Genomic DNA, 17,748 nt, shown 5'->3' with positions numbered 1-17,748 from the left:
CGGGGTGTGCGGGCTGGAGAAGGGCGGTCCGGGCAAAGAGCTCGGGGAGCCCAGCTGTCCAATCTCCATAGGCACACAGGCGGCGGCCCTTTCAACGAGCCTGGCCAGAAAACACTGTGGGTGGAAGAGGCCACTCCCGACACCCTCAGGTTCCAACCGTCCCGGGTGTTAAGGAGTCACCTTTGCAGCTCCTGGTAAACGTGGACACAAGAGGAAAACGCAGACAACGGAAGCAGGGGCCACAGAGCGAGCGGGTGCTACGGAGGCCCCCAAGGAGCTCTCGTCCCCCGTTCAGCTCAGAGGGGACACGTGGGGACAACAGGCAGGCAGCAGGCGTCACGGCAATCAAAACCACAGTCTTTGCCACACCTGATCGTGCGATGGTAGCGAAGATGCTCTCACGCCCTACACGCCGTGAAACGCTGGTCCCGGGGAGCAGCGTCAGGCTTTCCAGAAGCTAGTTGGGGAAGCCAGGAGGCTTGCAGCACCAAAGGCACCCTGGGGTGATGGCCGGACCCAGGAGGGGGCAGCGCCTTCCGCGGGGAACCACACGGGCGCTGGGAAGACACCAAGGGGGTCCAGCCTCCAGGCACAGAGCGTGACCTGGGAGCCACCAGCCACCAAGCAGAGCACACATCCCCGGACGGCATGGTGCTGTCCCCCAAGGAGACACCGGTCACTCGGGGGAGCCTCTGACCCTGCCACGTGGGGCTCCCTCGGAGGCCAAGGGGCACAGGCAGGGTTCTTCCAGACAAATGCCCGTTCTCTCCGATTTGCTTTTGGCTTCGTGGCTTTTCCTCCTTGGAAGGGACAACTCCCAAATTCATCCCGAAGTCCAGGCTCGCACCCTGTCGCCCCTCCACTTGACCCCCTGGACGTCTGACGGGCATCTCAAAGGCGACAATGCCACAGCCGGAGTCCCGGCCCAGCCTTGGCACTTGGGAGCCACGCCAGCCCCCGGCCACCTCAGTGAGGAGCGACTCCGGCCTCCCGCTGCTCAGCCAAGACCCTCGGACTCGTCCACGCCCCTCCCGTCCCCACTGCGCTCAGCCAATGCCGGTGGTCTGTCTGCACAAGAGCACCCCGGGTCCGAGCCCTTCTCACCACGTCTGCTGCCACCATCGCCTCTAACCCGCGATCCCCCAGGGGAGTCCCAACCCGTCTTCCTCCCTCCCCGGTACCCGGGCCCTCTGTTCATCACCAACACAATCACCCGGAACCACTGACACCCGTCAAATCCGGTCCCTTCTGTCCCCGAGGCCCCCGTTACACGCCGTAGGACCCCCACCGCCCCCCTTCACTGTGTCCCCCTCCTCACGGCCCCACTGTGCACGCCTCGTGGCCCTGCTCCGGCCACACCGGCTTCCCTGATGTTCCACGAACCTTAGGGCCTCCGTCCCCTGGCCTTTCCTGCACCTGCACGGAGCCACGGGGCTGACCCCTTGGCGCTTGGGGCCAGAGGTCGCTCTCCGGATGAAGCACATTCTCACCTTTGAAAACCGCACCGTGGGCGCCCACTCTCCGGGACGCCCATCACCCTGCTCCGTTCTACATTCTCTGCCCTTTTCCCAAACACGTACTGTGTTCTCATCAAATACTGTTTACAGAATCATGGGGTTGGCTGCTTTTCCTTGGTTTCTGCCCCTTGCAAGGAAAAGCATATGCAAGAGAAGGTGTGGCCGCGGCGGGGGCTGTGGAGCCCAGCCGGTGGCGAAGGGCAGGGAGGGTGAGGGACGGGCCCAGCGACGAGGAAGCGGGGGTGCTGAGAGCAGGCTCCGGGGACGTCCCCATGGGTGGGACCCAGACAACCGTGATCAGGCGAGCAAGCTCTGATGACTCAGCAGCAAGGTGTGGCTGGCCAGACGTGCGACGGACAGCGAGGCACCCAAGGGGACCCGGAAAACACAGGGTGACACGAGGTCGGAGTGGTGACGAGCTGTGTTTACAGTACGCTGACTCTGAGGGGTGGCGGGGCCCCCCGTGGGTGCAGCCCAGGGGCGGTGGGACCCCAGGCCAGCCAGCTCCCGCTGGGCGTCAGGGACAGAGGCAGACACGGGGAAAGCCTTCATGGTGACAGTCCTGCCATCTTCGGCCCTCTCGTCATGACGTCCTTTCTGGGGTTTTCTCGAAGTTTGAGTGCAAAAAACTAATTTCATCCAATTAAATACATGACAGCACGTTCACTCAAAAAACTACTTCAGGGGCGCCCAGGTGGCTCAGTCGGTTAAGCATCTGACTCTGGATTTCGGCTCAGGTCATGAGCTTGAGGTTCACGAGATCAAGCCCCAAGTCAGGCTCAGTGCCGACAGCGTGGAGCCTGCTTGGGGTTCTCTCTCTCCCTCTCTCTCTCTCTCTGCACCCTCCCCCCAAAATAAATAAAACTCAAAAACTGAAAAAAAACCCAGCAACCAGAAACAGGGAATTTGAAATATCTCTGGGTTATTTATGACAAGAGGGATAAATCAAAATACTGAAGTTAAACCGGCATATACAACTCCTGTACACAGACCTTTGCAGGCACTATAATCCTCACGACACACGGTCTGGTTCTGTCCGCGACAATCGCCAGAAATAGTGTTGGGTAAGTTGGAACTCTCACTTGATTACTAACCGTACTAGCAGAGGGCTTAGCTCGCAGTTATAATTAACGTCTGGAAACCCACTGAACACAGGCTCCCTTCGCACTCCTCCCCCAACCGAACTGCCCAGATTTCTTTTTTTTTTTTTAATTTTTTAAATCTTTACTTATTTTTGAGAGAGAGAGAGAGAGAGAGAGAGAGACAGAATGTGAGCAGGGGAGGGGCAGAGAGAGAGAGGTACAGAATCGGAAGCAGGCTCCAGGCTCCGAGCTGTCAGCACAGAGCCCGACGCGGAGCTCGAACTCACGAACCGCGAGATCGTGACCTGAGCCGAAGTCAGACGCTCAGCTCAGCTCAGCTCAACCGACCGAGCCACCCAGGCGCCCCGACTTCATTTTTAACCACTGAGAAACGGAGCCGAAAGAAACAAACTAACAATCACCACGGGATTCTCTGTGCTCCTTTTTTCCCCCCAGGACAACCGAAGCAGCACTGCGTTAAAAAGTAACCTTGCGGCCACGCTCTTGGCTCTTCCCGGTGACTCGGCAAATCACTGATACGCGACAGTCGACTAGCAGGCCGGGGGCCGAAGCGCCACGACCTGGACTTTCTGGAAACAGGTTCACCACGGTGCCAGGGTCCTCGAGCGCTCTCAAGCGAGCCAATGGTGTGAGCTCCAAGACAGAGCCTCGAAGACTCGACAGGAATCAGAGCGACGAGGCCCCGTGGGAGGGCTCGGATTTTCGAAGGAAGTGTGCGATTCGGGTCCCGCGGAAGCTCGAGGGAAAGGGAAGGCCAACTGCCCGCTGAGGTCGTCCCGTTCGTGTAGAGCCACCGGACCGCCCTGGGTGGTGGCGGGGGGCCGGCTTTCACCTTCTCCTCCTCCTCCCCACCCCTGACTCTAAGCCCCAAGAAGTCTCCGGTTCCAGCCGGAACATACACCCCGCGAGTGCGGCCTGCCAACGGCCCGGGGGAGGGAGAAGAGGAAGGGTTTGCCAAGGGACCGCAGGGTGCCGGGTTACAGGCAAAGTTGCCTCTCCTGTTCGGTCCTCCTGCGGGCACCCAGACGCCCCGGGGTGGGGGGTGGGGGGCGCTGTCGGATTCGGAACCCCAACGCACCCCCCCCCCCCAGAGCTACGACAGGACACCCGGAGCCCAGACGAGCGCGTTCGAAGAGCCCTCCTCCTGGGCACCGAGCCCAGTAATGCCCCCGGATCCCGGCAGGCAACCACGATCCGGAGGCAGACGACCCTCCCTCCCACGACGCATCGCCAGGAGGTCACCAGCGGCCTGACGCCACATCACCCGCCTCACCGGGTCTCCTCGCGTGGGCGCGCGTCGTCTCCCGTCGGCGCGAGAAAAGGGGGGTGCAGCACAATGACAGATGCCGACAGGCCACGTGCACGTAACCGCGCTGCTCTCGTGTTGCTCACGTCTTCGTGTGCCGAGTGCATACGCGACCTCGATCGCGGGTACGCGTGCAGACAAAAGAGCACCGCACACGGGGAATGGGGGGGGGGGGGAGGGCGTCTGGTGCTCTGGGGGTTTGCACCGTGCCCGCGGTCTCCCACGGACAAGGGTGGAAAAGCGTCAAACTGAAACATCTCTGCCCTTCTCTGCGTCCACACCGGCCCGGCCAGGGTTGCCCTTAGGTCTACGGAGAGCGGGGAAGGAAGCAATTTCTTTAATGGTCTTTCTGATCTGAGTGCCTGGCCTTCAGCAAGATCTGAACGTTCGGTCGGTACGGCTCTAATAACTGTATTGATGAGCGTAAACGATAAAAATGGCCCACGTGTGGCGCCCTCCCCTCGTGGAAGGCGCCGTGCTAGAACACTCGCTGTTCATGCTGTTACTTTGCTATTACTGTTACTGTTACCACTGCACCTGTCACGGAGGCTCGCGCTGCTTGGGAAACCTGCCCGAGGCCACGCGGCTAAGGGTGGCACAAGCGGGATCCAGACTCAGGTCTGCCGGACTCCAAAGCCTCTGCCCTTAACCATAAAAGCCCCAGGGAGAGCTCAGACTCGCGAGAACATTCCTTTCCAGGTCACCCTTGAGACAACCTTGCTGCGTTACTATGACGGAAGGAGCCAGGGATCGGTGCGGCTGTAAATCGCCTCAATGAAGACACGAATCACGAAGTCACCTCAAGCCGGGGGCCTCTGACAGGAGCCGCCCACAAGCCACGCCGACACAGGCTCGCCCGTGTCTCCTGCCTCCTCTACCCGCGCCCGCCCACTCTCCTCTGCCCCGGGGGCTGCTCAGAACCTAGTCCATGCCACAGGCCACTTGTCCCCAGCAGCCCGGGGGGGGGGGGGGGGGGGGGGGCAGCAGCTGCAGGGCAGGAGGGAGGGGAGGCCCTCTTCCTACCGCCTGTCACCTGCCGTGGGAGCCCACACGCGTGGTCACAGAAAGGCAAAGACGTCGCTGATCTACTGACCCGCTTTAAGAAGTGAATTGTGGGCTATTTTTCAAGGCCTGTGCTCTTTTGTGAGAGTGAGCCCTGTGGAGGCCGGGGCTCTGTGGAGACTGGGCCTCACCAGCCCCACAACCAGAGGGGGCGGGAGCTTGGCTGGCAGAGTCCCAGGGCCCGCTCTCTCTCCCTCTCTCTCTCTTTCTCTCTTGGAACAGGAAACCCAAGCGTGTGGCGCCTTGTTCAAGGTGACATGATGGGCCAGAAGGACAGCTGGGATCAGGACGAATCTCCCCGGCTCAAAAGGTTCTGCGCTTATCTAACTTTTGTAAATTAAATCTCTTAGACAAACCGGGAAGCCTGCTATTCAGAACAATGCGGAAAAAGAAAGCAGTCTTCGAACAGCCGATTAGTGACGCCCTACGTGGATCTGTGCTGAGACTCTGGATCCTGCCCGCCAGGCTTCCTCTTCACCTGGAGATTTACAGCGTCCGCGCGGCGCAAGCAGAACGCAGCCAGAATTCTCGCCGCCGTTCCGAACGCCAGACTCCGAGTCTTACGCGGGATTACAGACACGGAACAGGGTGGAGAGGTCCTGCATCCAGGGAGGAGGAGAGCAGCGGGAGGGGAAGGCTTCTTCCAAGTTTATTTTCATTTATTCTGAGAGAGACAGAGAGGAGGCAGTGACGGGACAGGGAGGGAGAGAGTCCCAAGCAGGCTCCACACCCGACGCAGAGCCTGACGCGGGACTCGATCCCACGAACCGTGAGGTCATGACCTGAGCTGAAATCAAGAGTCAGATGTTGAACCAACTGAGCCACCCAGGCGCCCCAAGGCTGCACCGTAAGTGACCTCGGGGTGGTATCCTGCAAATGACTTCTCCAGAAAGGCCTTCTCCGCCCTTACGGAAAGACACAAATCACGGTTTCCGGCCCGAGCCTCCAAGGGCACCCTACGTACAAACCAACACATCTGGCCGAGAGAACACGCCCAGGACTGACTGCCTGTTCGGTCGCTGGTCACGACTTCCACAAGGGGATCACCAGAGGGAAGTGAGGCCCGTGAAACAGAACCGTGGAGAATAATCGTGAATCACGGACCCAAAGCTCCGAATCCGGTTGGGCTGGAGAGAAACCGTCCCTGCCGGATGCGTGGGAAGGTGGCGTGGACGGCCGGGCGTGGAGCAGGTGTACTTGGAGGGAGAGGGGACGAGACAGCAAGGTGAGAGGCGCTGTGCAAACCCCAAAACGCACTTTTCAACGCATCTATTCTGAAGAGTCACGGTCTTCTGAGAGGGATATTCCCACACTAGCTGCCTTCAACGCTCTGCTCCCTTTCTAGAAATACCACTACACTTTCCCCTTAGGTCACACACCGTCCGTAACACATTCTGTTCCCCTCGTCCCCGGTCAAGCCCAGCTAGAAACCCGAAGCATCCTTCCCGAACGGCACCGTAGTATCCCCTCTGACAAAGCTTAAGAACAAAGAAGTCAGGTCCGCAATTTCCCCAGCCCGGGGAAGGGCCTGCTTTGCTGCTCCCAGGGGAGACCCACCCGGAGAGGCGAAACGATACACAGCATTCACAACCAGCCGCCAGGGCTCTCCAAGGGCCCCACCACCCGAGGGCACTCACTACAGCCTTCCCGGGACCTACCAATTTCCTAATTACGGATCCTATGAATCAGAGACACAGAAGTTACAAAACAGCAACCCTTGGTTACATATTCAAAACGCCTCTAGGGGCGCCTGGGTGGCTCAGTGGGTTGAGTCCGACTTCGGCTCAGGTCACCATCTCGCGGTCCGTGGGTTCGAGCCCCGCGTCGGGCTCTGGGCTGACGGCTCGGAGCCTGGAGCCTGCTTCGGATTCTGTGTCTCCCTCTCTCTCTCTCTCCCCCTCCCCTGCTCACGCTGTCTCTCTCTGTCTCAAAAATAAAACATTCACAAAATTTTTTAGAAATGCCTCTAAACTCTACCCCACCTTTCACCAAAAAAAGAAGGAGAAAAAAGCAAGCAAGAACGCGTCTGCGGTTAGGGATGCTCAAGGGGAGCGAACCCTACGGAGCCCCGCATCGACACGTGCGTTTAACGGCTAATGGTGTGCCGGCAGAGGAAGTGAGTGTGGCTGCAACGTTATCTTTCCTAATTAGCCATTTGCACGCAGTCACCGGACGTCATCTGTCTCTGTCTGCACTGGCTTTCTCTGATTGGGTCGGTGTTTCTGTCACCAAATGCCTCGCTCCGCCACAGGCTCCGCGTCGGACGAATGTTCCCACAACTTCTGTGAATGACGACGGTGAGCGCAGGTGCCCCTCCTGTTCTTCCGGATGAAGACGCTCCCGGCTGCCTCACACCCCATCCCCTGGCTTATCTGCTTGACTCACCTTCCTGAGCCCTGGGTCCCACTTCTGCACAGCCTACGACGCCGACGTCCGCGAGGACCACCCCCCCACCCCCGCCCCGGGGACGTGTGTCGAGGGGGCTCCTCTGTCTCCGCCCACCTGAGCCAATGGAGGAGCCACCCCCCAGCTCGTTACACACCGCCTTCCAAGGAGGCCACCGGCTTCCAGTGTCCCGTCTGCGAGTATCCCCAGGGGGTCCCGACGCGTTTCCCCAACGGCGCGTCCTCAAAACACAAACGTCACGCGCGTCCTAACCGTCAAGCCGTCGATCACGCTCAGGTCCTCACTCGTAGAAGGTTCTCACCTTCCCTCCCTGTTCCCACACCGGCTGCCGGGGGGGGGGGGGGGGGGGGGGGCTAGACAGTCACGAGTCCCCTCCCCAAAACTCCTAAGTTGAAACCGCACCCCCAAAGTGACGCTGTCAGGAGGTGGGTCCTCCGGAAGGCGGTCGGGTCACGAGCGTGGAGCCCTCTGGCGAGGTTGTGCCGCGAACGGTCCCTTGTCCCTTGAGCCGAGTGAAAATACGTAAGCCAGCAGCCTGCAACCAGGAAGAGGGTCCTCACCGGACCCCGACCACGCTGGCACCCTGATCGCAGCCCCTAGAAGCGTGAGGAACAAACCGTGAGGTCCCGAGGACCACCCAGGCTGTGGCATCTCCTCAGAGCAGCCCACGGACCGGGACGCCACGTGACTTCCTTCACGCTGTGTCCACACCCTTCCTGGATCCTGCGAACCTGCTTCTCTTCCACACCTTTGCTAGCGACGTTCAAATGCTTAAAATAATCGTCTGCTGGCCCAACAGCAACGAACACCCTGCTCGCTTCAAGTTTCCTTCCTCCGGAAGCCTTTATTCTGGAAGACTCGCCCGCCCGCCGCACGGCTCCTCACTTAGAGGCCCCGCTAACCTACCCCAGGCACGTGCGCCCTCGGTAGTGTCTACGCGGGAAGTCCCCAGCCCAGCACTGGGCAGCCCGGGACAGCGCACACGGGGGGCGGATACAGGTGAAGAAAACACACAGACGCTTCGCCATCCCGAGGACATCCACGTCACGGACACAGCGCGTGTACGTCGTACGACCCCCTACGGTGGTACCCTTGGATGTGAAAACTTTGGAGGGAAAATTAAACCCAACTCCTTCTCCTAAGAGTCCAACCTAGGAAAAACTGAATTCACCCCATTTATCTATTTACGGGGCACCCATATGTGCCATTCACTAACCAAATATTTAAAAAAAATTTTTTTTTTTTAACATTTATTCATCTTTTTGAGAGAGGGGGAGAGACAGTGTGAGTCGGGGAGGGGCAGAGAAAGAGAGACAGACAGACAGACAGACAGAACCTGAAGCAAGCTCCAGGCTCTGAGCCGTCAGCACAGAGCCCGACGCAGGGCGTGAACTCATAAACCATGAGATCGTGACCTGAGCTGAAGTCGCTCAACCAACTGAGCCACCCAGGCGCCCGCCCCGTCGTTAAACAAATATTTAATGTATGCCATTATTTTAAGGCATTGTGGGGCATAAGGAGGACACAGAGCTCCTGCCCTCAAGAGACTTCCAATTTGGTGGGAATACAGTTAAATGACAGGATGTGGTAAGAAAGTACGGGAAGGGCAGGGCGGGGTACCAGGTGCCCAGGGACACAAAGGGTCTCCGGATCCAATCAGGACCCGGTCAGGATGGAGCGTTCCCGGCACAGGAGGAGGGCACGCTCAAGAGGCCGGGGGCGAGCATTAGGAGGGAGAAGGGAGGCCAGCACCGGGCCGGGTACTGAGGGGAAGCAAGCGGGACGCGCACAACTGACTTACAGGCTTACAGTCCTCCTGCGGGAACCCACCTGGGGCCGAAGAAGAAGCACAGAGGACGAGAGAGCCGCCGACGGGAGGCCGTGAAGGGACCGAACAGCTTCCGCATCGGGCGACTCCTAAGTTGTCAGAGTGAGACACATACACGCCCCTCTTGAGAAACCTGATAAGTAGGCCCGCATGGCATCGTGGGAAGAGCACTAAACCAGCAGCCAAGAGACTGGTCCCCTGTCCGACGGCCTTCCCTGGCCTCCGTCAGACGAGGTGGGCACAAGATCAATGTCCAGAAGTTAGGAAACAAATTCAGGGGCCAGCAACCTGCACTCTTTTCCTTGTTTGTTTGTCGCTGTTGTTTCACTATGAAACCAAATGGAAGACATTATACCGAGTACGTCGCCCATAGAAAAAAACAGGGGTTTGTGAAACACTTCGGGTGTAAACGGATACAGACAGGTACCGACGTTACCTGCGTGCGCTTGATAGAGACCTGACGTGTAGTATTTGTTACTGGGGGGCCACTGTCGAAAAGGCTTGAAAAGCCCAGGGCAAGATCATTTGTAAGTTTCTTCAACCTCTAAGACGCTCATCGTAGCCTTTAAATTCTAACCCACTTTGGGGACGCCTGGGGGGCTCGGTCGGTTAAGCGTCCGACTCTTGGTCATGATCACAGGGTTGTGAGATCAAGCCCCACATCAGGCTCTGTGCTGACAGTGCGGAGCCTGCTTGGGATCCTCTCTCTCCTCTCTCTCTGTCCCTCTCTTGCTCTCTTTCTCTATAAATAAACATTAAAAAAATAAAATAAATTCTAACCCGTTTTACAGGAGTGTGAATCGATCCAGACGTGAATTGTGGCATGAAATTACATAAGTCATGGGAAAAATGTAGATCCATCACCAGATAATCCAAAACTGCATCGGACTGTTTATCCAGAAGCCGTGCCTTTAATTAAACTAAATGTAGCAAAAGTCTCCAGGAAATAACTACACGTCGCCTATGTGGTAACACGGCCACACCTGTATACTCAGGGCAAAGGGCTAGCCTTGAATCTGACGGGCTTTAGTTCTAACGCAGTTTGGCACAAGCAGGGACAGGGGCTCCTAACATCTTGATACCCAAGGGAGGACTTTAATGGTTCGTTTGTTACGGACTTCAGGCCAACCCTTATGCTTACTACCTTTACCAACGGCACACTGTAGCAAGGTATTGACTGTGTAGGACACGCTGTTTTGAAACCCCTTCCGGGAACAGGTGGCTCTCACTGTATCTACGTACGATACATTCTCCTCCGCCCAAGTCATTTTCGAAAAACTATCAGCCAAGAGAAGTCCTTCAAGACTCCAGGGGAACACAAATTAGCATCTGAAATGTTCTTCTGTTGGACAAGCTATTTTCCCAGAAAGGCAGAGGGTAATTTATGAGCATGGCAGGAACAGGAAAGGAGACAGAACTCATTCCTGTCGGCCACCTGCATAAGCCAAGCAAAGACATTTTAGATCAAGTGCCCATCGCCATAACAGGGCCAACTGCATGTACCCTGGGGACTCTTTCCGGGGGAGGAAACCAGGTGACATGATAAACATGATCCCAAGTATTGTCACCATCATGGCTCCGGGGTGGGTGGGGGAAAAGTCACACACACCACAGCTAGAGCACAGCGGGTGACGTGACTGGCCCACCTGCCAGACACGTGCCCACGCGGAGAACAGACCTCAAGTTCTCTGAGTGCTGTCTCACCAGAGCACCACGACCCGGGTTTGGGCCTGGTCCACCAAAGGCCCCGCCTCCATACCTACTTCCCAGTCCTTCTGTGAATGCTAACTCAAGGTCAAGTGATTCCCAAGCCCCATCCCAGAAGATTCAAGCTCATCTTGGGCTTGTTCCTGAGGCTCTGTGAGGTGCGAGGCCCCACAGGCCGCCGGCTAAGCTCCTGGCCGGGAGGCTAACTTCCCACTAACTTCCCACTCCGCCCCTCCGGCCACCTCCAGGGCTGGCCACCTCCAGGGCTGCCCACACGTGGCCCCTCGGAGCACCTGACGCGGGGAAAATCTGTGGAAGCCATCCCGTGTCGCCCCCGGATGGTTCCGCGACCCCCGCGCCTGGCCCAAGGTCACTGCAGTGTGACGACCTTCGGTCCCCGGCCGCCAGCTCGCACAAACCAAGTTGCTCGCACAACCAAGTTGTTCCTGCCCGGGCCCCGCGGCGCCCCCAGGCCGCCGCGGGCGGTGACCGGAGCCACGAGGGCCCCGGGCCGGCGGCACCCAGGCGTGCCTGAGGGGGCAAAGCCCCGGGGCCCGCGCTCCCGGCGGCGTCTGGGGAGCGGGAAGGCCAGGGGCGGAGGGGGCAGGCGAACCCACCCGGCCCCACCGCCCACCCCGCGCGCGGCCGGCGAGGGTGGGGACCCCGGAGAGGTGCGGGGGGGGTGGGGGGCCGGGGGACCCCTCCCCCCGCGGGCTCACCGGGTGCGCAGCGCCTGCCAGGCGGCGTCGATGTCGGCGTACAGGTTCTTCTCGGAGGGCTTGCCCGAGCTGACGCCGTAGCCCGAGTAGTCGTAGGAGAAGATGTTGCAGTTGATGCGCGAGCCCAGGCCGATGTAGAAGCTGCACATCTGGCCCAGGTCCACGGCGTTGCCGTGCGAGAACAGCAGCGTGTAGCGGCTGGAGGGCGCGCAGCGCACGAACATGCAGCCCAGCCGGTTGTCCCGGGCGGTGCGCGAGAAGAAGACCTCGACGGCGTCCAGCTCGCGCTGCGAGTACTGCCAGTCGGCGCGCTCGCTCAGGTGCAGGCTGCAGGCGCCGGGGCCCGCGCCGTCCTCGGGCGGCGGCGGCGCGGGCTGGGCCCCGGCGGCGGCGGCGGCGGCGGAGGAGGCGGCGGAGGAGGAGGCCGGGGCCGGGGCGCCGGGGCCGCGCTGCTCGGGCGCCAGCACCGTGTAGGTGGGCTCGGGCGGCAGGAAGGCCAGCTTGGCGGCGATGCGGCTCGGGCAGGGCGGGCAGCAGAAGAGCCAGCACAGCTCGCCCAGCGAGAAGCCGTTCATCCTGGGGCCGGGCTCGGGCATCGGGGCGGCCGGGAGCCCGCCGGCGGCGGCGGCGGCGGCCGGGCAGGCGGGCGGGCGCGGGCGAGGGCGCGGGCGAGCGAGCGCGGAGGGCGGCTGCGGCCCGCCCGCCCGGCGGCAGGAGGCGGGGGCGGGAGGGGGCGGGGCGCGGCGCTCGGAGCCGGGGCGGGTCAGCGGCGGCCCCGCGGCCGGGGCGAGGGGCGGGCGGCCGGGGCCCGCGCGCGGCACACAAAGCCGGCGGCGGCGGCGGCGGCGGCGGCCATGGCTCCAGCGCGCCGCCCCCGCCCCCGCGCGCCCGCCGCCGCCGCCACTTCCGGGTTACCGCGCGCCGCCCCACCCCCCACCCCCCACCGCGGGGCTCGGCACCTGGGCGGGGCTCCCCGCGACCCCTCCCTACGCGGGCGCGGGCGCGGGCACCTGCCGGGCCCGGGGAGCGCGCGCGCGTCTCCGGGATGCCCGGGCCCCGGGTCTCTGCTCGCGGGCGGCTGGGCCGCTGCCACGTGTGGAGCCCGGAAGGGGCGGTGGGCACCTGCCCGGCCCGGGGAGCGCGCGCGCGCGTCTCCGGGACGCCCCTGCTCCGGCCGATCCCACTCGGGGAGCCCTGAGGGGGCGCGGGAGCGCGCGCCCGGCTCGGTGGTCTGCCCGAGGGCGGCTGGGCCGATCCCACACGGGGAGCCCGGAGGGGGCGCGGGCACCTGCCCGGCCCGGGGAGCGCGCGCCCTTCCCCGGGACGCCCCTGTTCCCGTGTCTGCACCCGGGCAGCTGGGCGGATCCCCAGAAGGGATCGTGCAGGTGGCGCGGGCACCCTCCCGCATTGGACTGTTCCCCTCACTCCTCTCTCCCTGCTCCAAATCCAAGTTCGGGCGTGGATGGAGGTTCTTGGGAATCTACTGAAAAGAACCTTAATGGGTGGACGAGAACGGGCATGTCCCTGAGATATTCGGCCCTTGGTGTCTGTGCTCAACTGCCTCGCCCTCAGGTCTCGGCACCTTAAGGGGTGCTGCTCTTGAGGGACACAGCGGTCGGCGCCGCGTGTCCCCGTTACAGGACTGTTTCCGCATAAGTAGCAACGATGTCGCCTTCGTAGGGGCATGATTGGGCCTGCAGGCTGTTCCTGTATGGGTGAGAGTATCCGGGCCGCTCTGCACTGAGCAGGGCACCTTCCCCAGGTGGTCACTTCTGGTCCCACGGGCGGCGGATTTCCAGGTGTCCTCCACAGGGCTAGTGAGAAGTCCAAGGGTCCCAGGTGGCTAAGTGGTCTGAATCATGAAGGATTGCTTGTAATGACTTAAGTCCACTGTCATCTTGGAGTTCGCCTTTAAGTGATTTTTTTGAATTGTAACTCTCGGTGCCTGAAACCGGGCGGGCCCTGGTGCCAATTTCCCAGAACCTTCCACTCTCCCTTCTCCCTCCCGATTTGGCGGCTGAGCTGTCTTTCAGGAATGAACAGGAGATCCCCCTCCTGGACTGCCAGCACGGCAGCTAGCACGGGCCGGCCTGGACCTGTTGTTTTAACTAACAGATGCCCTGCGGAATTTAAGTTTAGCTGTGGCTTTTAAAGGAGTATTTTGAGCACCTTCTTCTGCACGAATTAGCCAGTTCACATTGCGATAACCTTCGGGATCTGCTTTTAAAAGACTACGTCTTTTTGTTTCTTTATTTAAATATATATAGGTTGTTTTAATGTTTATTTGTTTTGAGAGAGAGAGCAAGAGAGTAAGTGAAGGAGAGGCAGGGAGAGAGGGGGAGAGAGAATCTCAAGCAGGCTCCGAGCCGTCAGCGCAGATCCCCATCTGGGGCTCGAACTCACCAACCGTGAGATCATAACCTAAGCCGACATCAGGAGTCGGTCGCTTAACCGATTGAGCCAAAGACTGCTTCTTAGGGTCTCAAGCCAACGTTCACACAAACCTGAGACAGCTCAGCTTCCGGGGGTATGTAGTATTTGTTTGTGTACCGGCACCCGAAAGACTCTTTCTTCAGTAAAATAATTTTAGACGCTTTGGAACCATCCAAAACCCGAGAGAAAACCTGGTTGGCACAGCCTGTGGTCAAAACATTTCATGGCCTGTTTTTAAATTATTCACACTTGGCGGAGTTTTACCTCCAACCAGGTTCTTCGCTTCACCGGATTGGCTTCCCTTCTTTAAAAACGTTTATGACTTGGTACACTTCTGGGTGCTTTGCTTGCATACGTACTCGGTTTCCTGTATTCAGCGCTTGTGTATATTTTCGTAATGTTTTCATGCTCACAGCACCCAAGGTGTTTTTTGTACAGCAGTTCTACAAAGACAGTTCCTTCTCTGGAGTGCCTTAGAATCTAATTACAGCCTCAGGAGAAAATTCACAGCAGTTTTTCACGTGCCTTTGGAGAAGAAAAAGAAAGAGAGAGAGAGAGCAACTCCCCACGCAGGCTAAGGAGAGCATCTTGAATCCCGGCTCTGCAGTGGGGTTTCTGTGGGGAGCTCAGGTGATCGCCGCGTCTAACTCAGAATAGGAAGAGAACTTTGAGGACCGGGGTGAAGATGTCTAGTTTGCCCCTCGGTCTTTCTCAGATTCCACCGTTACCGCTCATTTGGGCAGGAGTCGAGCAGCGGGCGGGCCACAGAAGGGCACCGCGACGCGAGTCTCGAGGAGGTGTCCTCTGGGAGGCTGGTGGAGCAGACGGGGTCTCTGTCCTCCGTGGCCCGTAGCCGTGCTCACGTCGCCGGGAAAATTAAAAAAGCCAGACACGTCTGCGAACGTCATGTCACTCCACAAAGGGCCTGTGGAGGGCCCTGCGGTGTAATACCGGTGCACGAACAAGTACATACATCCCCCGGGAGCTGAGCTGTCGCAGGTTTGTGTGAACGTTGGCTTGAGACCCGAAAGTTGGATGCCATAGAGCAGAGCGACCAAAGCTTTGTCGCCCCGTGCGACGTATGATCGTGGGAGGGTCTGTTCAGCACCTCGGCGCGTCCACGGCCGTCAGTGTGTCTTAAAGGCATGTTGATTGGGGGACTTTAACAGGCAACCCAGAAAGAATAAATCTTCCCCATAAATGCAAAGGGCAGAGATGACCAGCTGTTCACTTTGAGCTTGAAGAATTTCTCTGTGGCTCCTCACCATCTAGCAGAGGAAGGTCTGACTTTGAACTTGGGTCAGCGAACCTGTTTACGAGGTATTCCCCATGAGCCAGTCACAGGGTTGATCTGGGGAACGCGAAGGCGGCTGAGACACAGCCCCTCCTCCCCTCCAGAAGCTCCAAGGGAAGGGCGCCTGGGGGGCTCGGACGGTTAAGCGTCCGACTTCGGCTCAGGTCACGATCTCGTGGTTTGGGGGTTCGAGCCCCACGTCGGGCTCTGTGCTGATGGCTCAGAGCCCGGAGCCTGCTTTGGATTCTGTGTTTTCCTCTCTCTCTGCCCCTCCCCTACTCTCTCTCTCTCTCTCTCTCTCTCAAAAATAAACATTAAAAAATAATAAAAAATAAAATAAAACATTCAGAAAAGCTCCAAGTATGGGCTGCAGGTGGGCCTGCCTACATATTCTGCTGAGCCAGCCGGTCCCCCAAACAATATCCCAAGTAGCTCAATGCACCGGCCTCTATTATTTAATCGGCCTTTTACACGCCAAACTCTCCTTCCATATTACTCTGCCTGATGTCGAGTTTCTCGAGATCTAACTTGGTTATCAGCAGAATAGAGCAGAATGGCCATCTTTAATTGACCATAAGGGAAGGATATTTGTTCTTTAAAAAGGAATCTGGTTGTTTAGATGGGCGGTAAAAGAGAAATCTAAAGGACGTTGCCCTGCTTTGCGTTTCTTTCTTTTTTTTCTTTATAAATTTGTTTTTAAATGTTTATTTATTTTTGAGGGACAGAGCGTGAGCAGGGGAGGGGCAGAGAGAGAGGGAGACAGAATCCGAAGCAGGCTCCAGGCTCTGAGCTGTCAGCACGGAGCCCGACGCGGGGCTCGAACTCACAGACCGTGAGATCATGACCTGAGCCGGAGTGGGACGCTTAACCGCCTGAGCCGCCCAGGCGCCCCATTGCGTTTCTCTTAATTTGGGAGTGGATGTCCTGTGAAGGCAAGGATGGGGTTTATTGTGGGCACCACTGTTTCCCCCCCTCACCCTATGCCTGGCTGAGAGAAAATCCTCAGGAAACATTAAATTGGTAAATTAAAGACTGAATGAGTGATTTGATGAGGGCACCAAGAGACAAGCCCGTTTCTCTGGTTCAGGCAGTACTATGAGACGAGTACAGGCTTTGAGGAAGATACAGAGAAACCTGTAGCCAACACCAGTGTCCCGGGGTAGCCTACGCCTGTCCTCTGGCCGGGGACCGGCGACATCCCCCCATCTTGCTTACGCACAGAGCTTGGGTTTTGTTCCGGTGACAGTGGCCCTCCCCTGCTGCGACCATGGCCATGTGACTGGGTTCTGGCCAATGGTCTGTAAGTGGGGAACTCAGGTGGGGAGAGACTGAGCAGAGCCAGACCCTGTCCCTTTCTTCCCGCTTGGGCTGCGGGCGTTACTGGAGCCACAGCAGCCACCTTGCAGCCGTGAAGAGTGAATGTCACGTAGAAGACGGTGGACACAAGAGGCAAGGATCCAGATGCTTCCTGGCGGTGGTGAGCAGCTGCCCGGCCCGCCTTTGTCTGGGCTTCTTGTTGGGCGAGAAAAAGAAACCACTTTATCGCTGCCGTTGGATTCTGTGTTCCCTAGAGCCTAATGCAGTGATGAGGAAGCCGCTTCAGAAATTAAAAGCAAAAGGTCTTACGTCGTTCTTACCTGCTTTCTCAACAAGGACAAAGAGTATTTCGTTGATTGACCGTGGCACAGTTACGTCTGGATCCTGCTTTTTCACCAGAGAAAAATTTTAAAGTGTGGCTAAAGGTGGGATAGATTTTTTTTTTTTTTTTGAAGAGAGATCCGTTAAACTAACACATCTGAAATGTGGGAAAAAAAGAATGAAAGCTTACAATTTTGGAAAAAACAGCATAGCTGACGGAGGCTGTTCCGGGGACCCCGCACCAGTGTTCATTAGGGGAAGGGGCCTTCCACTCAGCTAAGGGCTCTTGGAGGCAAACTGTCTTTTCCCAGAACCTTTTTCAGCCTGAGGGTGCTTCTCACAAATCTTCTAAATGGGCTGGAATCCAGCTGGGGAGATCTCAGAGACCCACGACATGCTGAGAAAGCGTCGCAAGAGACGAAGATTGAAAGAAAGAAAACGCCAACCGCCCACGGATGCGTGTTTTCACAGTTCCATCCGCTGCAAGGGTGACTGTGTCTTCAGACCTGCCTTTTGCATGAGTCCCCCCTCCGTGTGGATTGTTGATGGGAGGCCCAGCATCCCTGAAATTGATCACAGCCTCGTAGACCTCTTAAGGTAGGGACTTGTCCCCCTGGTTTCGCCCTGTGTGATCAGCACCAGCTCAAAGCACATTTGTCACTTGGTTGGAATTCAGTTGCTGGGAATTTCTAACCACTTTTCTCAAATGTGCAGAGATGCAAAGGCCTATGTGAA

General features: G+C 58.5%; 1 protein-coding gene across 1 annotated transcript in view; it reads right to left on the bottom strand.

Moving 5' to 3' along the window:
- The window catches only part of ABHD17C (abhydrolase domain containing 17C, depalmitoylase), a 48,745-nt gene extending 36,468 nt beyond the window's left edge, over positions 1-12,277 (bottom strand). Inside the window, exon 1 of the mRNA XM_042940823.1 lies at positions 11,649-12,277. Within this exon, the coding sequence (XP_042796757.1) occupies positions 11,649-12,244 (596 nt within the window). The 5' untranslated portion in view covers positions 12,245-12,277. The remainder of the gene's footprint in view (positions 1-11,648) is intronic.
- Between the last annotated feature and the right edge of the window lie 5,471 nt (positions 12,278-17,748).

This window comes from Panthera leo, chromosome B3 (assembly GCF_018350215.1).
Source record: "Panthera leo isolate Ple1 chromosome B3, P.leo_Ple1_pat1.1, whole genome shotgun sequence".
NCBI lineage: Eukaryota > Metazoa > Chordata > Mammalia > Carnivora > Felidae > Panthera > Panthera leo.
This window is presented reverse-complemented; position numbering and strand designations above follow the sequence as displayed.